Here is a 22358-nt window from a genome sequence, read left to right on the forward strand (position 1 = left end):
AGATTTATTCACATAGCTAGGAACACCTCGAATATTTCTAAATATATCCACAAGCACGAATGGGAATCATGTACTCAGTCAAGTTTGCCAAACAATGCTTTGCCAAAAATTTTTTGACCTAAGAAAGAGGAGGAGGGAATTGAATGTGCAAACCAGAACCTATAAAAGTGCCAGTAGGACAAGCCTGTTCTGTCTCTGTGGAAGGATTAAAGGTAAGAATAGGAACAGTTGGGTGCTGGCAGAATCCCACAGCATTCCTGCTGCCTGTGGAACTGCTTTCTTCAAAGAACTGTCTCTCTCAATAGACATGTTGACACTCTGTTGAAGTCACTAGCATGTTTTTTGTCCTGTGACTTGCTATTGGGAGTCTATGCAAAGATAAGAAAGAAGTTGTCAATTCTCTTTTTCAGTATTGACCTGCTTCCAGGCTGAGAGTCAACTGGTGACACAAGAGGTAAGGCTGATTTACTTACTTCGTAGGAACAGACATGAGGTTTGGTTTTTTTATGCATTTCTCAGGCCACTTCCCAGACCCCTTTACATCTGTGCACACTAAAGGAATGCAATTCTACCTGAGCTGCACTGTCTAAAATAGCAAATTTCCTTTAATAACTGTGTTGGATGCATTTGTTTGGTACCTGCTGGGAAATAATTGACCTCTTACACACAGAATTTTGAAAGGAGATTGACTGTAAACAGAAATGCAGGAAAGAAACCGTGAATGAACAGCACATGTATAGTTAAGATTTTGTTAAATGCCTCCAAATGTTTTTTTTATTGAGAAGTTTTCCTTTTTCTATACAAGTAAATATTAAAGGGTGAGACTGAGCAGAAAAAGGGAGAACAATTGGAAAAGACAAAACACTGATTTCTCTACATAGGAAAAAGATTTGTATAGACAACTCAGACCTCTGCTTCTGCTTACTCCACATCTTTTCCCTGATGATACTCCAGCTCTATAGCTGGCACAAATTACATGGGCTGAAATGGGAGAGGGAGAAAGAATATAAGTGAGTTTTCATAATTTTGATAAGATGACTTATCTTGGTATCTCTTCTGCTTCTGCTTGGTATTTCTGTGGCATCTTTGATAACCACTGAATAAGCCAATCAATCTAAATTTAAGCATAGCCTATTAAATCATGGTGAGATCTAGTGAATTGAAAGTATAAACAGCAAAAAGGGAAAAAACCTCAACCTCAATCAAAGACATTAATTTTCTTTAAGAGTAAAGTAGATTAAAAAACATCTAGGGTAAAAAGCAGTTAAAGCAGAAAGGAAGACCACAATAATAGGCAGAGCAAAATACTACAAAGCCTAAGGTCATTGCAAAAAAGAAATTTCCCCCTTCACTTAGATCTGTGTCTCCATTTCAGGGCTGTGCCTTGCTGCACGCGGTAAACCGCAGCCATGTCTACGGACGCCGAGATGGCGATCTTTGGGGAGGCAGCTCCTTACCTCCGAAAATCAGAGAAGGAGAGGATTGAGGCCCAGAACAAACCCTTTGATGCCAAGTCATCTGTCTTTGTGGTACATGCAAAGGAGTCCTATGTGAAGAGTACAATCACAGCCAGGGAATCAGGAAAAGTCACTGTCAAGACTGAAGGGGGAGAGGTGGGTAAAATACAAAATTTACAAACAGCAGTTCATTCCCACTCTGAGCTCTTAGCTAACATGCATGTACCTTCCCGCCCTCTGACAGACCCTGACGGTGAAAGAAGATCAAATCTTCTCCATGAACCCCCCCAAGTATGACAAAATCGAGGACATGGCCATGATGACCCACCTCCACGAACCCGCTGTGCTGTACAACCTCAAAGAGCGTTACGCAGCCTGGATGATCTACGTAAGTGGCAGCAGCAGCTTCCTTTGGGCAGCCTCAGGAGCTGCTGGGCCAGGCTCAGGGGAAGCCAACGTGCTGTGTCCCTTCCTCACAGACCTACTCGGGTCTCTTCTGCGTCACTGTCAACCCCTACAAGTGGCTGCCGGTGTACAACCCCGAGGTGGTGTTGGCCTACCGAGGCAAGAAGCGCCAGGAGGCCCCTCCACACATCTTCTCCATCTCTGACAATGCCTATCAGTTCATGCTGACTGGTGAGTAACTCTCATCATAAGCATCAGACCACAGCTGTTCTGTTTTGCCTTGATAGAACCTGTCATGGAAAATGAAATAGGATTATGTAGTTCTGTGAGTTTTGCTTCCGGCTTTTCATTCCTTTCTTTCTCTATGCTACTGAGTTCCAAAGTGTTACCCATGATAAGGATTCCTTTGTCATGGATCTTTATTCTCCCTTTCTTTTTTGCTCTAAAAGCAGTCTGTGTAGCTGAAAAGTAAAATAATTTCCTCTATGCAGGGGAAGGAAAAGATCCTAGAGTGGAATAGAGAAGAAGCATATTGTTCTCCAACGGTTTTCAGTGTTCCATGGAAAAGCATTATAGCATAAAAGAATGTTTTGTGCTGGAAGGGATATTAAAAAATGTCATAGGCCTTCCCTTTGACATTTGGAGGGACATCTGTGAATGTATTTGAGGGAAAAAGTTCAAGTGCAAATTGCTTTGCAAGGAATTGAAATGGAAAAAAACGGCTTAGGAGTAAACAAAGAAAAAATCCAAAATTTTTCCTTACTGTGACTTACATTCATATTCAGAACTTTTATGTTCTTAATTTATAAAGCCTATTTGTTTCTGTCTCTTCACAGATCGGGAGAACCAGTCCATCCTGATCACGTACGTACACCCCCTGCGCGGGTCCCTGCGGGGCTGCCCGGGGCCAGGGCACCTCCTGCCTGACCACGCACCCTCTGCTTCTCTCTTGCCTTTGGCAGCGGAGAATCCGGGGCCGGGAAGACTGTCAACACAAAGCGTGTCATCCAGTACTTTGCAACAATTGCAGCCAGTGGGGACAAGAAGAAGGAGGAACAGACCTCAGGCAAAATGCAGGTGAGGTCCCAGGACTAGATATCTGCAACTATCCGATTTCTTGAGGAGTTAGATTGTGACAAGAAGACTTCTGTTTCAGGGGACACTTGAGGATCAAATCATCAGTGCCAACCCACTGCTGGAGGCCTTTGGAAATGCCAAGACCGTGAGGAATGACAACTCCTCACGCTTTGTGAGTTGTTGCTTGGGACAACTGTCAACACCAGTTTGAATATTATTGATGTCCAGATTGGGAAAATTAAGTCTCAATTGACTTTCCTGCTGCTTTCAGGGTAAATTCATCAGAATCCACTTTGGTGCCACAGGCAAACTGGCTTCTGCTGACATTGAAACATGTAAGACACCCTTCACGCCTGATCCCCCTTCCCTCCACCCTTCCCCACTTCTTGTTCTTGATTGTGTTTTACATTCTTGCCAGATCTGTTGGAGAAGTCCAGAGTCACTTTCCAGCTCAAGGCGGAAAGGAGCTACCACATCTTTTATCAGATCATGTCCAACAAGAAGCCAGAGCTAATTGGTAGGAATGATCACTGACTTCTCCAGGCAAAGGTTATGGAACAACACTGAATTCCTTTCTGTGCCAATTGCATTTGACCTGGCTGGGTTTTGTCCTTCTTTTCAGAGATGTTACTGATAACCACCAACCCCTATGACTATCTGTACGTGAGTCAAGGTGAGATCACAGTTCCCAGCATCAACGACCAGGAAGAACTGATGGCCACTGACGTAAGTAGCAGAAGTTTTCTTAGGTGAAGTTTCATTTCTCTGACCTTTAACAGCTGGGGTACTCACCTTAAGAACTCTTTTGTTAGAGTGCCATTGACATCCTGGGCTTCAGTGCTGATGAGAAAACAGCCATCTACAAGCTGACAGGGGCTGTCATGCACTATGGGAACCTGAAGTTCAAGCAGAAGCAGCGTGAGGAGCAGGCAGAGCCTGATGGCACCGAAGGTACCAGCACAACCCATCCCAGAGTGTGGAAGATACTGAGCACTCACTTAGTTAAAGGCAGCATGTCAGGGTCAGAATGGCTGACTCAGCCTGTGCATTTCCCCTGTGCCAGTATTGTAGAATGGCAGTGGGTCCTAGCCTGAAGATTTCTCTGAGGGAACACAACTCAAATTATTTGGAATAATGCAAATTGCAAAGTCCAGTGACTCCCAAAGTGTTCTGTCATTTATATGTACACCTTTTTTATTCTTACTGATACTTTTAATTTTTTTTTAATTGCCCTTTAATATATTTTTTTAAATGAACTGTCTACTGATACCTTTACAACTGATTGTTTTGGTGTTTAGTTGCTGACAAGGCTGCCTACCTGATGGGTCTGAACTCAGCAGACCTGCTCAAGGCCCTCTGCTACCCCCGAGTCAAGGTGGGGAATGAATACGTGACCAAGGGCCAAACTGTGCAGCAGGTAACAAAACCACCTGTTTTGTGTATAGGTTCTCTGGACTTTCACATTTGTCTTCCATGATAAATATACACTTTTACATTTCAGGTATACAATTCAGTGGGTGCCCTTGCAAAGGCTGTGTTTGAGAAGATGTTCCTGTGGATGGTTGTTCGCATCAACCAACAGCTGGACACGAAGCAGCCCAGGCAGTACTTCATTGGTGTCCTGGACATTGCTGGCTTTGAGATCTTTGATGTAAGGAACTGGGGTTTATCAGCATGTCTGGTAAAGTCACACTCTTATATGACAAAACACTTCAGAAAGAATGCTACTGGGTTTTTTGGATTTTTTATTTTTTTGTGGTTGTTTTTTGTTATAAGTGGTTTGATACTTTATAGTTTATCTAGAACATTCTGATTCCCACACGGTTTTAACCGGAAATAGGTGTTTGTTTTACACATATGTTAATGAAATCCCTAAGTGCAGATTTTTTGCTGAAGGCTTGGCACGTTTTGAAATCAACAATTGTGAATGTTGGTATAATATTGTGGTGCAGACTCTCCTGTAACTAAATTAGTGCAGTCTAGTAGATTTTAAAGCTGACAAAGTTTGAGTTATTAAAATTATCTAAGCTTCTAGAGTCATAAATATATGGATAAAGTTCAGTGTGACAAAAGAGACACACTAACAGAAGTTCCAAATTGCTGAATCAAAAAAGACAGAGCAATTACAGATCCTCCTTTGTTGGGTAAAAATAGCTGGCACTCTTCTTTATCCCTAACTTATGAAATTTACTTTAATAATAATAATCTTGATTTGTAATTGTGCAGTTCAACAGCCTGGAGCAGCTGTGCATCAACTTCACCAATGAGAAACTGCAACAGTTCTTCAACCACCACATGTTCGTGCTGGAGCAGGAGGAGTACAAGAAGGAGGGAATTGAATGGGAGTTCATTGACTTTGGCATGGACCTGGCTGCCTGCATTGAGCTCATTGAGAAGGTAATTTCTGTAATCCACAATATGAGGTATTTTCAGAAATATATTAATTTTATATATATTTCGAAATACAGCTTGAAATGGTAAATATGATACTGCAGATGCATCAGTTTGTATTATTTTATAATTTGATTGTTCTGCTGAGCAGAACAATCCCTGAGAGTAGTAATATTTTCCAACTCAGGAAGTTATTTCATCTCTGAGTCTTTCTACCTTTTCACCATATCCTCCCTCCTTCCTTGTCCTTCTCCCAGCCCATGGGCATCTTCTCCATCCTGGAAGAGGAGTGCATGTTCCCCAAGGCAACTGACACCTCTTTCAAGAACAAGCTCTATGACCAGCACCTGGGCAAGTCCAACAACTTCCAGAAGCCCAAGCCTGGCAAAGGCAAGGCTGAGGCTCACTTCTCCCTGGTGCACTACGCTGGCACAGTGGACTACAATATCTCTGGTTGGCTTGACAAGAACAAGGATCCTCTGAATGAAACTGTTGTGGGGCTGTATCAGAAGTCATCCCTGAAGACCCTGGCCTTACTCTTTGCCTCTGCTGGAGGAGAGGCAGGTCAGTTCTTTGAAATTCATATTTTCATGTTTATTTCACGACTCTACCAGCACCATAAATAACAGCTAGTTATATTCATAACAGCTAGTTATATTCATAGCTATTCAGCTATCAGTTTTTTTCTTAGTTCCATTCTTATAATGACTGGTATATACTTTGTTTTTACAAGTTGTAGAACCATCTTTGTTTTTTTGTTTTCTTTTTTGTGTGTGTGTGTGTGTTCATCAGAGGCTAGTGGTGGTGGTGGTGGTGGTGGCAAGAAGGGAGGCAAGAAGAAGGGTTCTTCTTTCCAGACTGTCTCAGCTCTTTTCAGGGTGAGTACAGAAGTTTGTTTGGTTTTTGGGTTTTTTGGGTTTTTTTGGTTTTTTGGGGTTTTTTGGGGGTTGGTTTTTTTTTTGGTGGGTTGTTTTTTTTGGGTTTTTTTGGGTTTTTTTTGTGTTAAAGACTGTTAGACCTCACTCTAGCTGCAATGAGGCCATTTGATTACAGCTGTTAACATTTTTCTCTATCAAGAATAATTCTTTGGTCATTCATAAAAGAGCTGACAGCAAGTCAGCTGAGGCCAGCTGAGGGAAATATATCTTGATCTCACCTTTCTTCAAATGCTGGAAAAAGAACTGACATCAGGCTACACACCAAAGTACAAACCATAAGAATAAGGTTATTGCAAAGAAACTTATTTTAAAAGAAGCTTTTCTTTCAGAATTATGCTTTTTGCTATGAGCAACTGGTCACCATACTCCATAGGTGTTCTGGCTAAGTGGATATATCCCTCAGTCTTGTAAAAACACATTGCAAAATTTTGTGAATTTCTCTCCTGCTCAAGAGTGAAAGACAGAAGAAAACTTGAGTTTAAATGGCTACATTTGGGAATTACAAATCTGTTAATGTTTTACAAGACTTTTCTCACATCTGCAAATGTAACTGAGGAGGTACTATTTGCTAATTAAAAATCTTTACTCATGAATCCACAGGAAAATCTCAACAAGCTGATGACCAATCTGCGGAGCACTCACCCCCATTTTGTGCGCTGCATCATCCCCAATGAGTCTAAAACACCTGGTAAGAACCCTAAGCAGAGATAAAAAATAGTGTGATGAGGCCATTTTCCTCTATTGTTTTATCATGAATTACCAAACAATTGTCTTATTACCAGGTGCCATGGAGCACGAGCTGGTGCTGCACCAGCTGCGCTGTAACGGCGTGCTGGAAGGGATCAGGATTTGCAGGAAGGGATTCCCCAGCAGAATCCTCTATGCTGATTTCAAACAGAGGTCAGTTTCCTTTCTGCTTTCCATCTTGTCTTTCCTGCTGGTGCTTTACATCTACCACCTGGGGATTTTGTTTAAAGTTAGCTGTTTCTGGAAGAAAATTGAATGTTGGGATGCATAAGTAAAGGCAACATATATGGCTAGCAAAATAAATATTGTTGAGAAAAGAAGTGTCAGGTGTCCTCACTGACTGCTGAGGCATTTGATTATGGAAGCACAGCAGAGCTGTAGAAGCCAGTGATTACAAGACTAATAAATGCAATTTGGGATTGGTGGCAGCAGGTTCTCAGGTAAAAATTACAAACTAAGAGTTCCTTGGCCATTGCATCAGCTGCAAGTTTCAGGGGAAGAGGCTTTTCATCAATACAGAGACTATGGGAAAGTGGCAATGTTCTTCTCAAGCAATTTTCTAGACCATAGCTTCACTAAAAAAATATAGTTTTAACTGGCTGGAAATCAATGTCCTCTTCATCATGGTTGGTCCCCTAAAGACTGGAGAAGTCTCCTTAAATTTGTTACCAGGTTAAGACTTTATCAGAAGGTTATCTCTAAACAAGGGATGAAATTCCAACTTCCTCAGCCTGATTCTGCTGCAAACACTGCTCTTGGTTTCAGTAAACAGAATATTCTGAAAACTTGACATTCTCTTCATTTCTATTTCCTCTAATTCCACAGATACAAGGTGCTTAATGCCAGTGCCATCCCTGAGGGACAGTTCATCGATAGCAAGAAGGCTTCTGAGAAGCTCCTTGGGTCAATCGATGTGGACCACACCCAGTACAAATTCGGACACACCAAGGTACAAATGCCCCCATTCCCTGTCTCCCTGGGCTTTGCTCTACCTGACAGTGATGTGTTGCAACATTGCCTCTCTCAAGGTGTTCTTCAAAGCTGGGCTGCTGGGACTCCTGGAGGAGATGAGGGATGAGAAGCTGGCAGAGCTCATCACCCGCACTCAGGCCAGATGCAGGGGATTTCTGATGAGAGTGGAGTACAGGAGAATGGTGGAGAGGAGGTACACCTTCCTCTTCTTCAGTTAAAGTCCCTCTACTTCAGGGAAACTGTTGACACTGGTCACATTGAGAATATTCATTGTACTTTTTAATTCTGCCTCAGGGAATCCATCTTCTGCATCCAGTACAACATTCGTTCATTCATGAATGTCAAACACTGGCCATGGATGAAGCTGTTCTTCAAGATCAAGCCCCTGCTGAAGAGTGCTGAGTCTGAGAAGGAAATGGCCAACATGAAGGGAGAGTTTGAGAAAACCAAGGAAGAGCTTGCAAAGTCTGAGGCAAAGAGGAAGGAACTGGAGGAGAAAATGGCATCTCTAATGCAGGAAAAAAATGACCTGCAGCTTCAGGTGCAATCTGTAAGTATCATTAGTGCATTTCTTCCAGGTACCCTCACAGCACATAACTCTTATGCACAATAAAATATCTGATAAAATGTTTTAATATGAATAACGGCAGGTAAAATTGCAGACCACTCAGTGTCACCATTATAATATGAGGTTCTAGCTTGGGAATGACATTTGAAGCATGAATGCATATAGGTCTGTTTCTGCAGGCTCACAATATAACATCCAACATACCCACTGGAGATTTAGTATTCACAGTTAGCAGTCTGTAGAGCAATTAATTCACCAACTTACTCTGATTTCAATCAGTTGACCAAATAAAACACCTCTATGCCTTTTTATATGATACATGTTATGTCACATGTCTTTCTGCAACCACTATTCCAGGAGGACACAAAACCCCTCTCAATTCTGTCACAGCTCTAGATGTACCTCCTTAGTGCATTTGAAGATCAAGGGTTTGGACAATATTTCAACATTACCTTGTGTGTTTAGATATTGGCTTCACAGATTCAAAATGAAGTCAGGTTCAAATTGAAACCTCTGATTGCACCTAAAACATATATCAATTTATCTTGCCTGTAGAAAATTTATTCAAATTCAGTCTTGCCTATAAAAGCTTATAAAAATATAAAGAGAAAAAAAAATCTACACATTTATATACAGTACTTAACTTCCAGAAAACGTAATGAAAACTCTCAAGAATAAAATTATTACAGGATATTCTCATCATATCCATCTTAAGAAAAAGAAAATAAAAGAATTGATATGACGAAAAAATGAAATAGAATAAAAACCTACTCTGATTTAAAAGAGGATGTCCAAAAAAATCACTTCCAAAAAGAACAAAAAAAAAGAATAATTCCATGTTTCTTTTCCTCAGTGAAAAATAGCATTTCTCTATTCAGCTTTCCTGAACAATTGTGATTACCAAACAAATCCATGTTTCTGTAATAGGAAGCTGATGCTTTGGCTGATGCTGAGGAAAGGTGTGACCAGCTCATCAAAACCAAAATCCAGCTGGAAGCCAAAATTAAGGAAGTGACTGAAAGGGCTGAGGATGAAGAGGAAATTAATGCTGAGCTGACAGCCAAGAAGAGGAAACTGGAGGATGAATGTTCAGAGCTGAAGAAAGATATTGATGACCTTGAGCTAACACTGGCCAAGGTGGAGAAGGAGAAACATGCCACCGAAAACAAGGTATGAGGTAGAACCTGTCACCTGCACCCTGGAAAAGAGCCCTGTGCCATTATAGGACTTCCATACCTACTTCCATTATTTACATGTGCTGCCATCTTCTCAAAGGTGAAAAACCTGACCGAGGAGATGGCAGCCCTGGATGAGACCATCGCCAAGCTGACAAAAGAGAAGAAAGCCCTCCAAGAGGCCCATCAGCAGACCCTGGATGACCTGCAGGCAGAGGAGGACAAAGTCAATACTCTGACCAAATCCAAGACCAAGCTGGAACAGCAAGTGGATGATGTAAGTACACAGACATAGAACAGGAACAGGACAGGTATGGAGTCCAGCATGGCTGGCAGAACACTGAGGGTTTTGTTGTGCTTAGCTGGAAGGGTCCCTGGAGCAAGAGAAGAAACTGCGCATGGACCTGGAGAGAGCTAAGAGGAAACTGGAAGGAGACCTGAAGCTGGCCCAGGACAGCATCATGGATTTGGAGAATGATAAGCAGCAGCTGGATGAGAAACTGAAGAAGTAAGTGTGGCTCTGGGGCACCTGAGTGCTGGGCTGCAGCACTTGCCTTTTTCCTTTGAGCTCTAACACAATTCACTTGGCCCAAAGGAAAGACTTTGAAATCAGCCAGATCCAGAGTAAAACTGAGGATGAACAAGCCCTGGGCATGCAACTTCAGAAGAAGATCAAGGAGCTGCAGGCAAGTGTCTGTTCCTTCCCCTGCCTTGCTCAGGCTCAGCTCAGGCTCAGGATGAGGGCATGGCTGTGAGGGATCCCTGCTGTTCCACAGGCCCGTATTGAGGAGCTGGAGGAGGAAATTGAGGCAGAGCGAACCTCTCGCGCTAAAGCAGAGAAGCATCGGGCTGACCTGTCCAGGGAGCTGGAGGAGATCAGTGAGCGCCTGGAAGAAGCAGGAGGTGCCACAGCAGCTCAGATTGATATGAACAAGAAGCGTGAGGCAGAATTCCAGAAGATGCGCCGTGACCTGGAAGAGGCCACGCTGCAGCACGAAGCCACGGCTGCCGCCCTGCGCAAGAAACACGCGGACAGCACAGCTGAGCTGGGGGAGCAGATCGACAACCTGCAACGTGTGAAGCAGAAGCTGGAGAAGGAGAAGAGTGAGCTGAAGATGGAGATTGATGACTTGGCCAGCAACATGGAGTCTGTCTCCAAAGCCAAGGTAAACAATTATTTTACAGGACCATTGACTCAGTGGAATATAACAAAATTCTTGCACCTGGCCTTCTTTAGTTGTGGATGGTTAACTCATCACTTTCCATCTTTTGATGCACAGGCCAACCTAGAGAAGATGTGCCGCACACTGGAAGACCAGTTGAGCGAGATTAAGACCAAGGAAGAAGAGCATCAGCGCATGATCAATGACCTCAATGCTCAAAGAGCTCGTCTGCAGACAGAGTCAGGTGAGACACACATATATCTATGTGCAGATCAAAAACATCTCAGAGTTACTGCAAAAATTACTTTCCCGGGCATATGGTCTTTCCAACCTACTTTGTGTCACATCTACTGCAAAATGCTTGAGTTGGGATCATAAGTTTCAGCCAGACTGCAAACTGTCTGGTTTCATATGTCCAAAAGTCAGTAGTTTCATGAGCAATGGCATTAAAACTGTTGTGCATCTCCACATTTTCTCAGGTGAATATTCACGCCAGGTGGAAGAGAAGGATGCTTTGGTTTCTCAGCTGTCAAGAGGCAAACAGGCTTTTACTCAACAGATTGAGGAACTCAAGAGGCATTTAGATGAAGAGATAAAGGTGAGAAGGCTTTTTCCTAAATATATTAAACCAGTTAATCAATACGATGAAAAGGGCAAATGCAGTCATTTAGATAATGGTGTGCAAGTTTTTCCATAGTAGCATTGCTAATTTTTTCCCCTGCAGTATATCTAATAATTCTTCTGCAAATTCACAGATGTTTCTCATCACAGGCGTTTTCAAGATCTTCTTATTAAGGACATACCCTGGAATATTTCCATTCATTTTCACACTGCTTCTTTTTCCCCAAGGCCAAGAACGCCCTGGCCCACGCCCTGCAGTCCGCTCGCCACGACTGTGACTTGCTCCGGGAACAATATGAGGAGGAGCAGGAGGCCAAGGGGGAGCTGCAGCGAGCCCTGTCCAAGGCCAACAGTGAAGTGGCTCAGTGGAGAACCAAATACGAGACGGACGCGATTCAGCGCACGGAGGAGCTCGAGGAGGCAAAGTACGTGGGGAATTTGGAGAACACTGGCAGAGACTAAAAATGGAAATTTAAGGAGCCCTCTTGACATTGTCAGGAAGAAGTCTATGTCCTCCTTTGCACAGGGTCAAAAAGAGACAAAATATGACAGCATGTACAAATTGGGGGAAACCTGAAGGGTCCAGAACAGCAGAGAGGCCAGAAGAGAGGCAACTGCTGCAGGATTGCTCCAGAATTCAGACATAGAAATAGCTGTCTGGGAGAAGTCTTACACCTCTCTGTGAATGGGGGTCACACAGTACCAAGGGGTTAAGTTTGCTCTTGTGTGGAACATGCTGCTACACACCACAGGCTTACTTATGCTTACCACTTTCCAGGAAGAAGCTGGCCCAACGTCTGCAGGATGCAGAGGAACATGTTGAGGCTGTCAATGCCAAATGTGCCTCCCTGGAAAAGACAAAGCAGAGGCTGCAGAATGAAGTGGAGGACCTGATGATTGACGTGGAGAGATCCAATGCTGCCTGTGCTGCTCTGGATAAGAAGCAGAAGAACTTTGACAAGGTCTGTTGGCCTCCAGCACCAGCACTCCTGGGCAGAGCATGCCCCCGTGATGGCCACAGCCCTACTCACAGCCCGTTTCTCTGCAGATCCTGGCAGAATGGAAGCAGAAGTATGAGGAAACGCAGGCTGAGCTGGAGGCCTCCCAGAAGGAGTCACGCTCTCTCAGCACGGAGCTGTTCAAGATGAAGAATGCCTATGAGGAGTCCTTGGACCACCTGGAGACAATGAAGCGGGAGAACAAGAACTTGCAGCGTAAGTCCCTGCCCTCTGTCCCTTACTGCCCTTTCTCACAAGCTTGTCTCTCTGCCACACTTAATGGCTCAGGGCCTGCAGGGATAAGAACATGCCTGGTCCCTTGATGCAGCAGAGCCTTTCTCCATTCAGCTCTGTGCCTGACCATGCTGCTTTTCACCCTTCCTTGCAGAGGAGATTTCTGACCTCACGGAGCAGATTGCCGAGGGAGGAAAGGCGATTCATGAGCTGGAGAAAGTCAAGAAGCAGGTTGAGCAGGAGAAGTCTGAAATCCAGGCTGCTTTGGAGGAAGCTGAGGTACATGACCATTATCACTGGTGTCTGCACTAAGCAAATGAGGAAATAGGGCTAAAAAGGCCTGGATTCTGCTCTGTTCTTGCTGGGGAGTGCAGACAGCTTAGATTTCTGGAAATGTTTTGCAATTCCCTAGAAGAACGCTTATCAATGTTTATCAATGTTTGTATCCACTTTTCCAGGCCTCCCTGGAACATGAAGAGGGGAAGATCTTGCGCCTACAACTTGAGCTCAACCAAGTGAAATCTGAGATTGACAGGAAGATAGCAGAGAAAGATGAGGAGATTGACCAGATGAAGAGGAACCACCTCCGAGTCGTAGACTCCATGCAGAGCACTCTGGATGCTGAGATCAGGAGCAGGAATGAAGCCCTGAGGCTGAAGAAGAAGATGGAGGGAGACCTGAATGAAATGGAGATCCAGCTCAGCCATGCCAACCGCCAGGCTGCAGAGGCACAGAAGAACCTGAGAAACACTCAGGCAGTGCTCAAGGTATGGCAAGATTAAAGATTTGTTGTGGTCTGACATAGCTATTTTTTTTTTTCATTTGTTATAATTCTTTCAGTCCTAAATTGATGGGGAAATAGGAAATACGAAAATAGAAAACATACACCTCCCAATCTGTGGTATGTCTCTTTCCAGGACACTCAGCTGCACTTGGATGATGCTGTCAGAGCACAGGATGACCTGAAGGAGCAGGTGGCCATGGTGGAGCGCAGAGCAAACCTGCTGCAGGCTGAAGTTGAGGAACTCCGGGCAGCCCTGGAGCAGACAGAGCGGTCAAGGAAACTGGCTGAGCAGGAGCTTCTGGATGCAAGTGAGAGAGTTCAGCTCCTCCACAGCCAGGTCAGTCTGTAAACATAGTATTTATACTATTGCTTTGTATGTGTAAATTAAGATTGAATGAGGTGTAGCAGTATTTTATTAAATGCAGTGGTTTCCACAGTAAATAAGAAATAATTAGTGATAGATAATATTAAGACCAGATGTAGATATGATACGAATTTCACTGGACTACTATATAGATTCCTTAGTATTAATAAATTCAGAGAAGTGTGTGAGTTTCTTACTCTTTACTTGAATTCCACACCTTTCTGATTTCCATTTCAGACTTAAAAGGAAAGTGTAGGTTTATTATAAATGAAATAGGACCACACTAATTCTGTCATTAATGTAATTTGACAATATCATTATAAGTATTCTATAGAACTATCTCAAAGTTTTATGGTCACTGGACTTAAAATTATAAGGAAAGAATTTTTTTTTCATTTTTCAGTCTAAATTCCTTATTTTTTGTCTGAGAAACCTTGAGAGAAGACTTCATGGAGGATGCTCACAAAATACCAAAGCACATCATATCTGAGAAATTAATTGCTACAACAGTAGTTCTCTTAGAATTCAATGTGACCTGTTGGCGCAATCTATATTAGAAAAACCACTTGTGTTGTACTGATACTGCAAGCTAGCAAAAACAAAATTGTGTTCATGCTCTTCAACAGAACACCAGCTTGATCAACACCAAGAAGAAGCTGGAAACAGACATTGCCCAGATCCAGGGAGAAATGGAGGATACCATCCAGGAAGCCCGCAATGCTGAGGAGAAGGCCAAGAAGGCCATCACAGATGTGAGTTGGGTGCTCCTGGCATTGCTGCCGATGAATGTACTCTGCCCAAAATATCTCCAGCCCTAAAATGGCTTTGACCCTTTTCTCTGACCAGGCGGCCATGATGGCGGAAGAGCTGAAGAAGGAGCAGGACACCAGTGCCCACCTGGAGAGAATGAAGAAGAACCTGGACCAGACAGTGAAGGACCTGCAGCACCGTCTGGAAGAGGCCGAGCAGCTGGCACTGAAGGGAGGGAAGAAGCAGATCCAGAAGCTGGAGGCCAGGGTGTGTAGGGCTGGGGCTGTGCCTGAGTGAGCGTGTCCTTGGAGAGACATTGCCAGGGAAGCTGCAGAGATGGGCTTGTCCTTGCAGGTGCGGGAGCTGGAAGGGGAGGTTGATGCTGAGCAGAAGCGCAGCGCTGAAGCCGTGAAGGGTGTGCGCAAGTACGAGCGCAGGGTGAAGGAACTGACCTACCAGGTAAGGCAGGAGGTCTCCTGCTCTCACAGGGTTTGCTCACAGTGAGTCACATTTTGCACACACCACTCCCAAGGGGAACTGTGAACCTTGTGTGATGGAGGATTATGAATTGACTCTCTATCCTGTTTGCCAACCTCCCTAGTCTGAGGAAGACAGGAAGAATGTCCTCAGGCTGCAGGATCTGGTGGACAAGCTGCAAATGAAAGTGAAATCCTACAAGAGACAAGCTGAGGAGGCTGTAAGTACCAGTTTGCCCAAACCAGACTTTCTTCTGGTGGAGGTGGAATTCTAGGTTCATGTTTTCCTCTACAGCTTTTTGAAAACTAGACTGTTTTAATGCAACATGATGGTTTTTTGATACAATGTGGAATGTGAGAGTAAGACGATGGGTTTGGGAGGAAATATACTTGCCCAACCCTATTTGTTTTGCTATAAGCCTTATGTCCCACTCTGTTTCTTTGCTTATACCATGCCCTGGACCCTGGATGTCAGACGCTGCTGTTAGTCTGCGTATTCAGGACTATGACATGAACTCTGCCTAGACCATGCTGTGTACAATGTCTTCTTGACAGTCTAATATTTTTTTCTCTTCTGACACACATAACATCCTGAGCAGCTTCTTATCTTGGTTTTGAATCTGCTCTGCTAGTGCAGCTGTGGCATTTGAATTTTTGTTTGCCCAGTTTTCTGGTACTAAATGTCCACATGCTGCCTGTGGTTTTCACAACTCCCTCTTGCCTCACAGGAGGAGCTGTCCAATGTCAACCTGTCCAAGTTCCGCAAGATCCAGCACGAGCTGGAGGAAGCCGAGGAGCGGGCTGACATTGCAGAGTCACAGGTCAACAAGCTCCGAGCCAAGAGCCGGGAGATTCATAAGAAGATAGAAGAAGAGGAATGAGGTTCCAAAAATTAAATAGTGACCTGAGGCATGCATAAAATGTAAACCTCTGTGTTGCTTTCTTCAGTAATTATCGTATATGTCTAGGCAATAAAGAGAGTAGAGATCCTTGCATATGAACAGTGACTATCATGTTTTATTTATTTATTCTAACATTCATTATTTTTGAAGTACATGTATACAGTTCATCTTCACATTTAAAAGTATATCAAACAGCAAAGCATTTTTACACTTGCATTTTTTAAAAATGCATGAAGAATGGTAATAATTATATGGATTTATTCTTCCTCTTGCAATGAGAAATATGCAGTTCTTTGATGGACTACATTCTTTGAAGTGATTTTCATCTTCTTAGGAAAAAAAAATTATAGGAGTAGAGATTCCTGAAATATTTTGCATACACACTCTCACATACACACACACACACACACACACACACACACACACACATACACACATATATATGTATATAACTATATATATATTATTTCTATTAATTAAAAATGTTGCTTATTTGGTTAAGATTAGAAGTATGGGAACCTGAAATTTCTTTCCAGTAAGTGACAAGCAGTCAAACCAACATGTTGAGGAAGTGGCATGAAGAGATATCCCCACTCCCTTTCCGTAAAGGAATTTTATTTCATGCATAGGACAAAATTATATCTATTCACATGCAGGATGAGTAAGAGGAACCCACATTAAAAAGACTATGGAAGAAAGAATAGCTAAGACTTAGGACTCTATAATTTCAGCCAAACTTTCCACTGACTTTCTAGGTTCAACCCTACAGTTCTATCCACAACCTGACTGTCTTGTTTAGTGTCATTCTCAACACACTGTGCCTGTTTATTTTCTCAAGAACCAATTATTAACCCACAATATTTTATTTTTCATTAAGCTGAACTAGACAGTCAACATTTATATGTTGATTGGAAATGTAAGGTGAAGTACAACATTGGTTGGATAAGGTATCTAAATATTGATCACCCTTTACAGATAAATAATTAGATTAGATGGTTTGGGAATGCATTTAATGTGTCTAAGGGCCTGGTAAATTTGAAGCAAAGCTGTATAGGTTCTCTTGCTGCTTATAAATTTGTTTTTGCCAAGACACAGAGTGGGATATTGACTTGGTTGATATTTTGTGTCAAGCTTTAGCAGTTCCCTCAAACTTGCTGTTTCTTTAAAGCAAGTCCTAAACATCTTTGGCTATCCCACCAGAGCTGCCAGTCCCTTGCTGACCTTCATATGTCCCTTTTGGATATGCTTTCTAATCCTTCAGCCAGTCTACAAGTGCTATAAAACCACTGCTTTAAAATTAAAACATTGTTCATTAAATATAAAAATAACATTTGAGCAGCTGATGACAGCTGGAGCTGGGAAGGGAAACTACACCATCCATTTTGAAAATGATAGTTTAGGATCCATCACAGCTGAGCATCTCTGGGATTTTTTGGTGGTCCCTTGAACTCTTTGAGCCCTTGCAGCACATTTTGTATGAACAGGACCTGTCTTCCCTGTGACTGATGTCAAACATGGCCCAGCTGTGTGGCCCATCACAGGAGGTGTCAGTGTGTTTCAAAATGCCCTGCTCTTCTAAGGGCTCGTCAGAGACCTCCGTTAACAGATCCCTGTTTTTGTACCAGCTGAATTTCAGAAAGGGTGGCAGGGTGAACAAGGGAACTGCACTTGAGCAGCAAAAAGCTCTTTTCTGCTCTTCTAGCATGTTGCATTTTTCCTCCATCCATAAGTTTTTTGCTGTGTCTCAATCATTTTGTGGATGGATTGTGGGCAGGAGATGGGGCCCCACAACACTCCTGTCCACCACAAAGGCCACAGTACAAGTGGAAATGCTTCTGCAGCCAGCAGCAGCAGTATCCAAATGGGGCCTCTGCCAAGAAAGAAGAAAGGGAGAACTTTGTTCTGCTAATGCCAATGCATTTGTATTTCCCCATACAGCTGTTTACTTATATCCAGTTCCTTTCCCAGCAAAAGCAGGGCATGGGAGGGAAAACTGTGGGAGGCAGGGAGGGGAGTAGGGGAGCAAGATGCTGGTTGGGCACAACTGGAGAGATGGGAAGCCTCCATCAAGGCCTTGAACTGCTACAATGCAGAGCAATATGGACACTCCAGGCAAGTGCAAAAGGGAATCTGATTATTGCAAAAACTAGGCCTTTTCAAGCAATTAGGCCTTTATGATTCCACTTAAGCACAACAAATATAATTCAACCAACCACCATACACCATAATGTGAACACATAATGGTTATGTAACTTGTTTCTCTACCACTAGTTCAGCTGAGTCATTCCTAGAGTCCTTTTCTACTCAGCTGAAGTAACAGCAGTGAGCCATGATTTTATGGTAACAAGGCCTTAATTTTCTAAAGTTTTATTTACCCTTAACATGGAACCACCCTCCTCCATGCTGTTGGGCCCTGCCAGAGGCAGTACAGAAAGACACACTCATAAATGCCAGCCACAAGCTGATTTTAAAGCTCTTTCAATGGTTTATCCATATTTTCTAGGAATTTCAACAGTTCCCTTTTTCTTTGAACTATTTTTTCAGCCTCTGTTGTCACCCCATGGTTTGCCCTGACATCTTCCAGCCATCACCTTCCCTGACTGGCTGTGACCTCTTTGTCCAGGCACAAGGATGAGGGAGGGTTGAGCCTCTCAGAGATAGGCAATGAATAAAAATATCATGGCATTATGCTTATTTAGTCTTTTCTTCTACTGATGAAGCACCAATGATGGCAGATAGGAAAGTGTCAGGGAATCAACAGACCCAGACAACTTCTATAATATAGCTAAAATGGGAAATCATTAATTTTGTTCTCTATATGCTTTCTTTTTATTTTTTATTTTTTTTTTTTTCAGGAGTGTATTGTAAGTTAGTATTTATGCTCTTTTGGGCTGCAGTAATTTGTTTAGTGAATATCCACTGCAATCAGCAACAATTGTTTTCCAGCTGATGTTTATCAGGGATTACAGTTTATCACTGTTGGCTGATTGGAAACTATGTTATTAGCCCAAACTGAGCACACTGTAAAGGTAAAGTATGAACAGGTTATATTAAAAAGGAGAAATTTTATTGGCATAAATATTATGCTCAATAAGTAAAGTCTGCCCTTTTTAAATGCCTTAAGTATTTTCTTTTTGAAGAAAAAGACCTTTTAACAGGTCTGAGAACTGGCTGAAGAGGCTGCTCAGGGCTCCCACTTCACTGCAGCCTTGCTAGAAGAATTTAGATTCCACTGCTCAGACAACTTCTGTCTCCCCTTTCTCAAGCAGCAATACAGCAATTCTAGCTTCAGTAACTGTTGCTAGTATGAGCACACTCAGAATGATCAAAGAAGCAAAATCAGTACAAACGGGACACAAGGAGAGTGTTGTGGTTTCAGTTCAACCAGATGGAAACACCAATTTCATGTAGCGGTTTTGATTTGCCAATTTGAGATTTCCCAGCCAATGCACCAATTAGAATGGCGGGTCTAGCGCTGGCCAAATCACCAGTGCACCCACTAGAATGATTTACTCATTTCCTGCTGTGAGATAGGATTAGGAGGAAGGCAAAACAGGCTCAAAGTTTGAAACACACAAAGAAAAACTTTATTACCAGAAACTACAAGAAAAAATAAGAATTGGAATAAAACTTTCAGAACACTTCTCCTTCCCCCACAACTTCTTTTCTTTCACACTGACAATGTACAGAAACAAATCAGTAAGTTTACCATCTTTCACCAATTTACCTAGGGAGAGGAGACTTCTCTTCAGTCTATGGAGATTTCTCCACAAGAGACAGTTCCCTTGTGGTTTCAATTTCCACAAATAGCAGCTGCCCAGGAAATCTGCAATCACCAAATCCCTACCATTTTTCAGCCTTCCCACAACTGAATTTATGGGCCATGTCAAACTATGGGGCACATAAGTTTTAAGGATTAGCAGTTCAAACAAAAGTTCTCATCATCCTTCAAAAGCAGAGGTCTTTCTTCTTCCCTGGAGGGCAACAAGGGTCTTCATCTCTACCCTCTGTCCAAACTTCTTATGGGTTCACATCTACTTCAATATCTGCTTACTTCAACACAAATGCTTTTGCTCATGGCCTCAATGTGAATTCTTTATCTACTCCAAAAATGCATTTCTATGAGTTACAGGGAAACAAGAATATCTTCTCCACAGCTTAAAAGAGAAATTTCAGTCCACAACTATCGTTCTTCCCTCACCTGGGACCTGATTCCTCTTTCTTGTCTGACTTGGGTGTCTCTATGCTGTTTTCTGTGCGTGTCTCCATCTCTGTCCTTTTCTTTCTCTCAGAGAGAGAACAAAGAGTCTGCAAGTCTCATCTGGTCAGTAAAAGAAGTAATATTTTGCCCGGACCTGCTGGGTGGCAGCCCTGAGCTCTTTACAACAGGGAGTCTTTCAGCAGCCATGCTGAGGCTGGGCCAGGCTAACAGGGGCCCAGCCAGAAATGGTGATGGTCGCTCTGAGTGCGTGCATTGCAGGGGCCCAGCTCAGCCCCTGCCCCGTGGGGGTGCAGTGGGGTGTGCCCTGCCCAGAGCTGCTCCTGAGCCCGGCGCTCGGCCCAGGCCGGCGGCAGGACCATATCAGCCACATGTTAGCAGAGCAGCGGCCCTTCAGATGAGCCGTGGGCCCCCCGGCCACACCAAGGGGGATCTAAGATCTTAGCAGCCAGGTGGGCCTCCCCTCCCTTTTCTATCAAGCACCAGGGGTCCCGGCCAGAATGGGGCCCTGTGGGCTCCCCGAGCCCTGCGTCAGAGCCCACCTGGCCCTGCCCAGCCCGGCCTGGCCTGGGCCGCGGGGAGGGGCCGGGGCCGGTGTTACCTGATTCCAGCCAGAAGGGAAAAAGAGTTTTCCTGGGGTTTTTAATTTTAATATGCATATCTACAGAGGCCTGTTCAGCTTTCTCAGTGGTTTAATAGGTTATCAGTTCTCAAAACCGGTCACTGATTGATTTTTGTCAGACACAGAGGTAGCTCTCAGAAAAAAAACTTCCATGGGTGTCTTTTTTTCCTTCTCACTAAATATCATATGTGCCAAACCAGCACAGAGAGAGAAATTTCAGTGAGGGATAAAGGTTCAATACTAGGTTTGTTACTAGATTCAATTCTGAACTCAAATATCTGTTTTTAGTCATCTTCATACCCAGAGGAATCTGTAGGTGAGCAAGCTGAATATCTGAGCTGCCATTGTAGATAACACCATTAGAGTCAAGAATAGGTTTCAGCTCAGTCTAAGGTTGACAACTCCATCAGGACAACTGATTCATTTTCCAGTCCCTATGAGCTCAAGCTCCCACACTGGTAGGACACTGACTGAGTATAAAGGCAAATAAAGGAAAGGAAAAATAGAAATGAAAACAGATCAAGCAAAATGTTACAGGTTGTGGAAGTTTTCAATTTCATGTGATTTTGAGAAATCCTTTGAAAAACTACTCCCTTTTGAGTCTTCAGACCTTCATGGATTATTCTTTATCTATTTGAAAAAAAATCTTGCAAATCAAGCATTTTAGGGAGCTGTCAGCTTTATGCCAGTATTGCATATGACTGTGGGAAAACCTTGAGTTTCTATTTGCTGTTTTTTCTTTGCAGCCAGTTTTAATCGAGGTCAAAACCTGCATGCACCAGCAAAATAAGACAACACAGAGTCCTTGAAATACCTGAAACTAATCCTGAATTCCAGTTCTCATACATACAATTGCATTAAAGACATGAAAGAAGTGCTGCTTTATGTTCCAATGAGAGTTTAGCTGTTAGGGCTAAAGCATAGGCCTCAGTCATATCTTCAGTGGGAATTTACTCCAAGCATGAAACTGATGTCTGTCAATCTCCTTCCCACACCCAGGATTACAGTTCCATCACAGAGATGCAGACAGCTGAGAGAAGAGGAGGAAGGAATTACCTCACTTTCTTATCCAGACCTCTGAGTAGGAGATGCCAAGAGAGATGGGAGCACAACTGGTACTGTAATTGGGGAGGCAGCATGCTGTGGGACCAGGTGAAACTGCTAAGATTTGACTCACTTCAGATTTCCTTGTTTGTGGCAGGAACTGTAGTTTGTAAAGTGAAGGGCAATACATGAAAAGAAACAAACAAAAAACCCCAAAAATACCAACAAACTGAATGCACCACACTGAAAAAACCCCAACCCCAAACCAAGCACCTCTAAACCTTGAACAAATCCAGATCTTTTGTGTGGGAAGGAAAATTACTTCTCAGTAAAAGTGAATGGTTCCACTGCTCTCTTCACCACTCTGATGCTTGTGAACATAGAGCATGTTCCTTCCTTAATCTGGGTGAGGAACATCCCAGAGATCAGAACAGTAGATTGTTTCTTTTAC

The 22358-nt window shown here is 43.1% G+C and overlaps 1 protein-coding gene and 1 long non-coding RNA gene across 2 annotated transcripts in view; one reads left to right on the plus strand and one right to left on the minus strand.

The window, feature by feature from the left end:
• LOC306810508 overlaps window positions 1-3303 on the minus strand; it is a 149461-nt gene extending 146158 nt beyond the window's left edge. The window contains exon 1 of the long non-coding RNA XR_013776471.1: window positions 3291-3303. This is a non-coding gene — a long non-coding RNA (uncharacterized lncRNA). The remainder of the gene's footprint in view (window positions 1-3290) is intronic.
• LOC306810475 (myosin-1B-like) lies at window positions 339-16115 on the plus strand. Its single transcript, XM_079323134.1, has 39 exons — window positions 339-454; window positions 1376-1613; window positions 1702-1845; window positions 1937-2093; window positions 2699-2726; window positions 2825-2939; window positions 3019-3111; window positions 3211-3274; window positions 3358-3456; window positions 3562-3665; window positions 3752-3890; window positions 4238-4356; window positions 4441-4590; window positions 5166-5336; window positions 5588-5894; window positions 6123-6208; window positions 6869-6956; window positions 7051-7168; window positions 7841-7964; window positions 8044-8180; window positions 8282-8537; window positions 9483-9725; window positions 9831-10007; window positions 10093-10238; window positions 10326-10416; window positions 10507-10896; window positions 11011-11137; window positions 11373-11491; window positions 11743-11939; window positions 12293-12476; window positions 12563-12728; window positions 12901-13025; window positions 13205-13513; window positions 13664-13867; window positions 14521-14646; window positions 14741-14911; window positions 14999-15103; window positions 15246-15341; window positions 15849-16115. Exons 2-39 carry the CDS (start codon window positions 1410-1412, stop codon window positions 15999-16001), a joined length of 5832 nt encoding a protein of 1943 aa, XP_079179260.1. The 5' UTR covers window positions 339-454; window positions 1376-1409; the 3' UTR covers window positions 16002-16115.
• Window positions 16116-22358: the final 6243 nt, after the last annotated feature.

This window comes from Erithacus rubecula, assembly GCF_903797595.1.
Source record: "Erithacus rubecula genome assembly, chromosome: 20".
NCBI lineage: Eukaryota > Metazoa > Chordata > Aves > Passeriformes > Muscicapidae > Erithacus > Erithacus rubecula.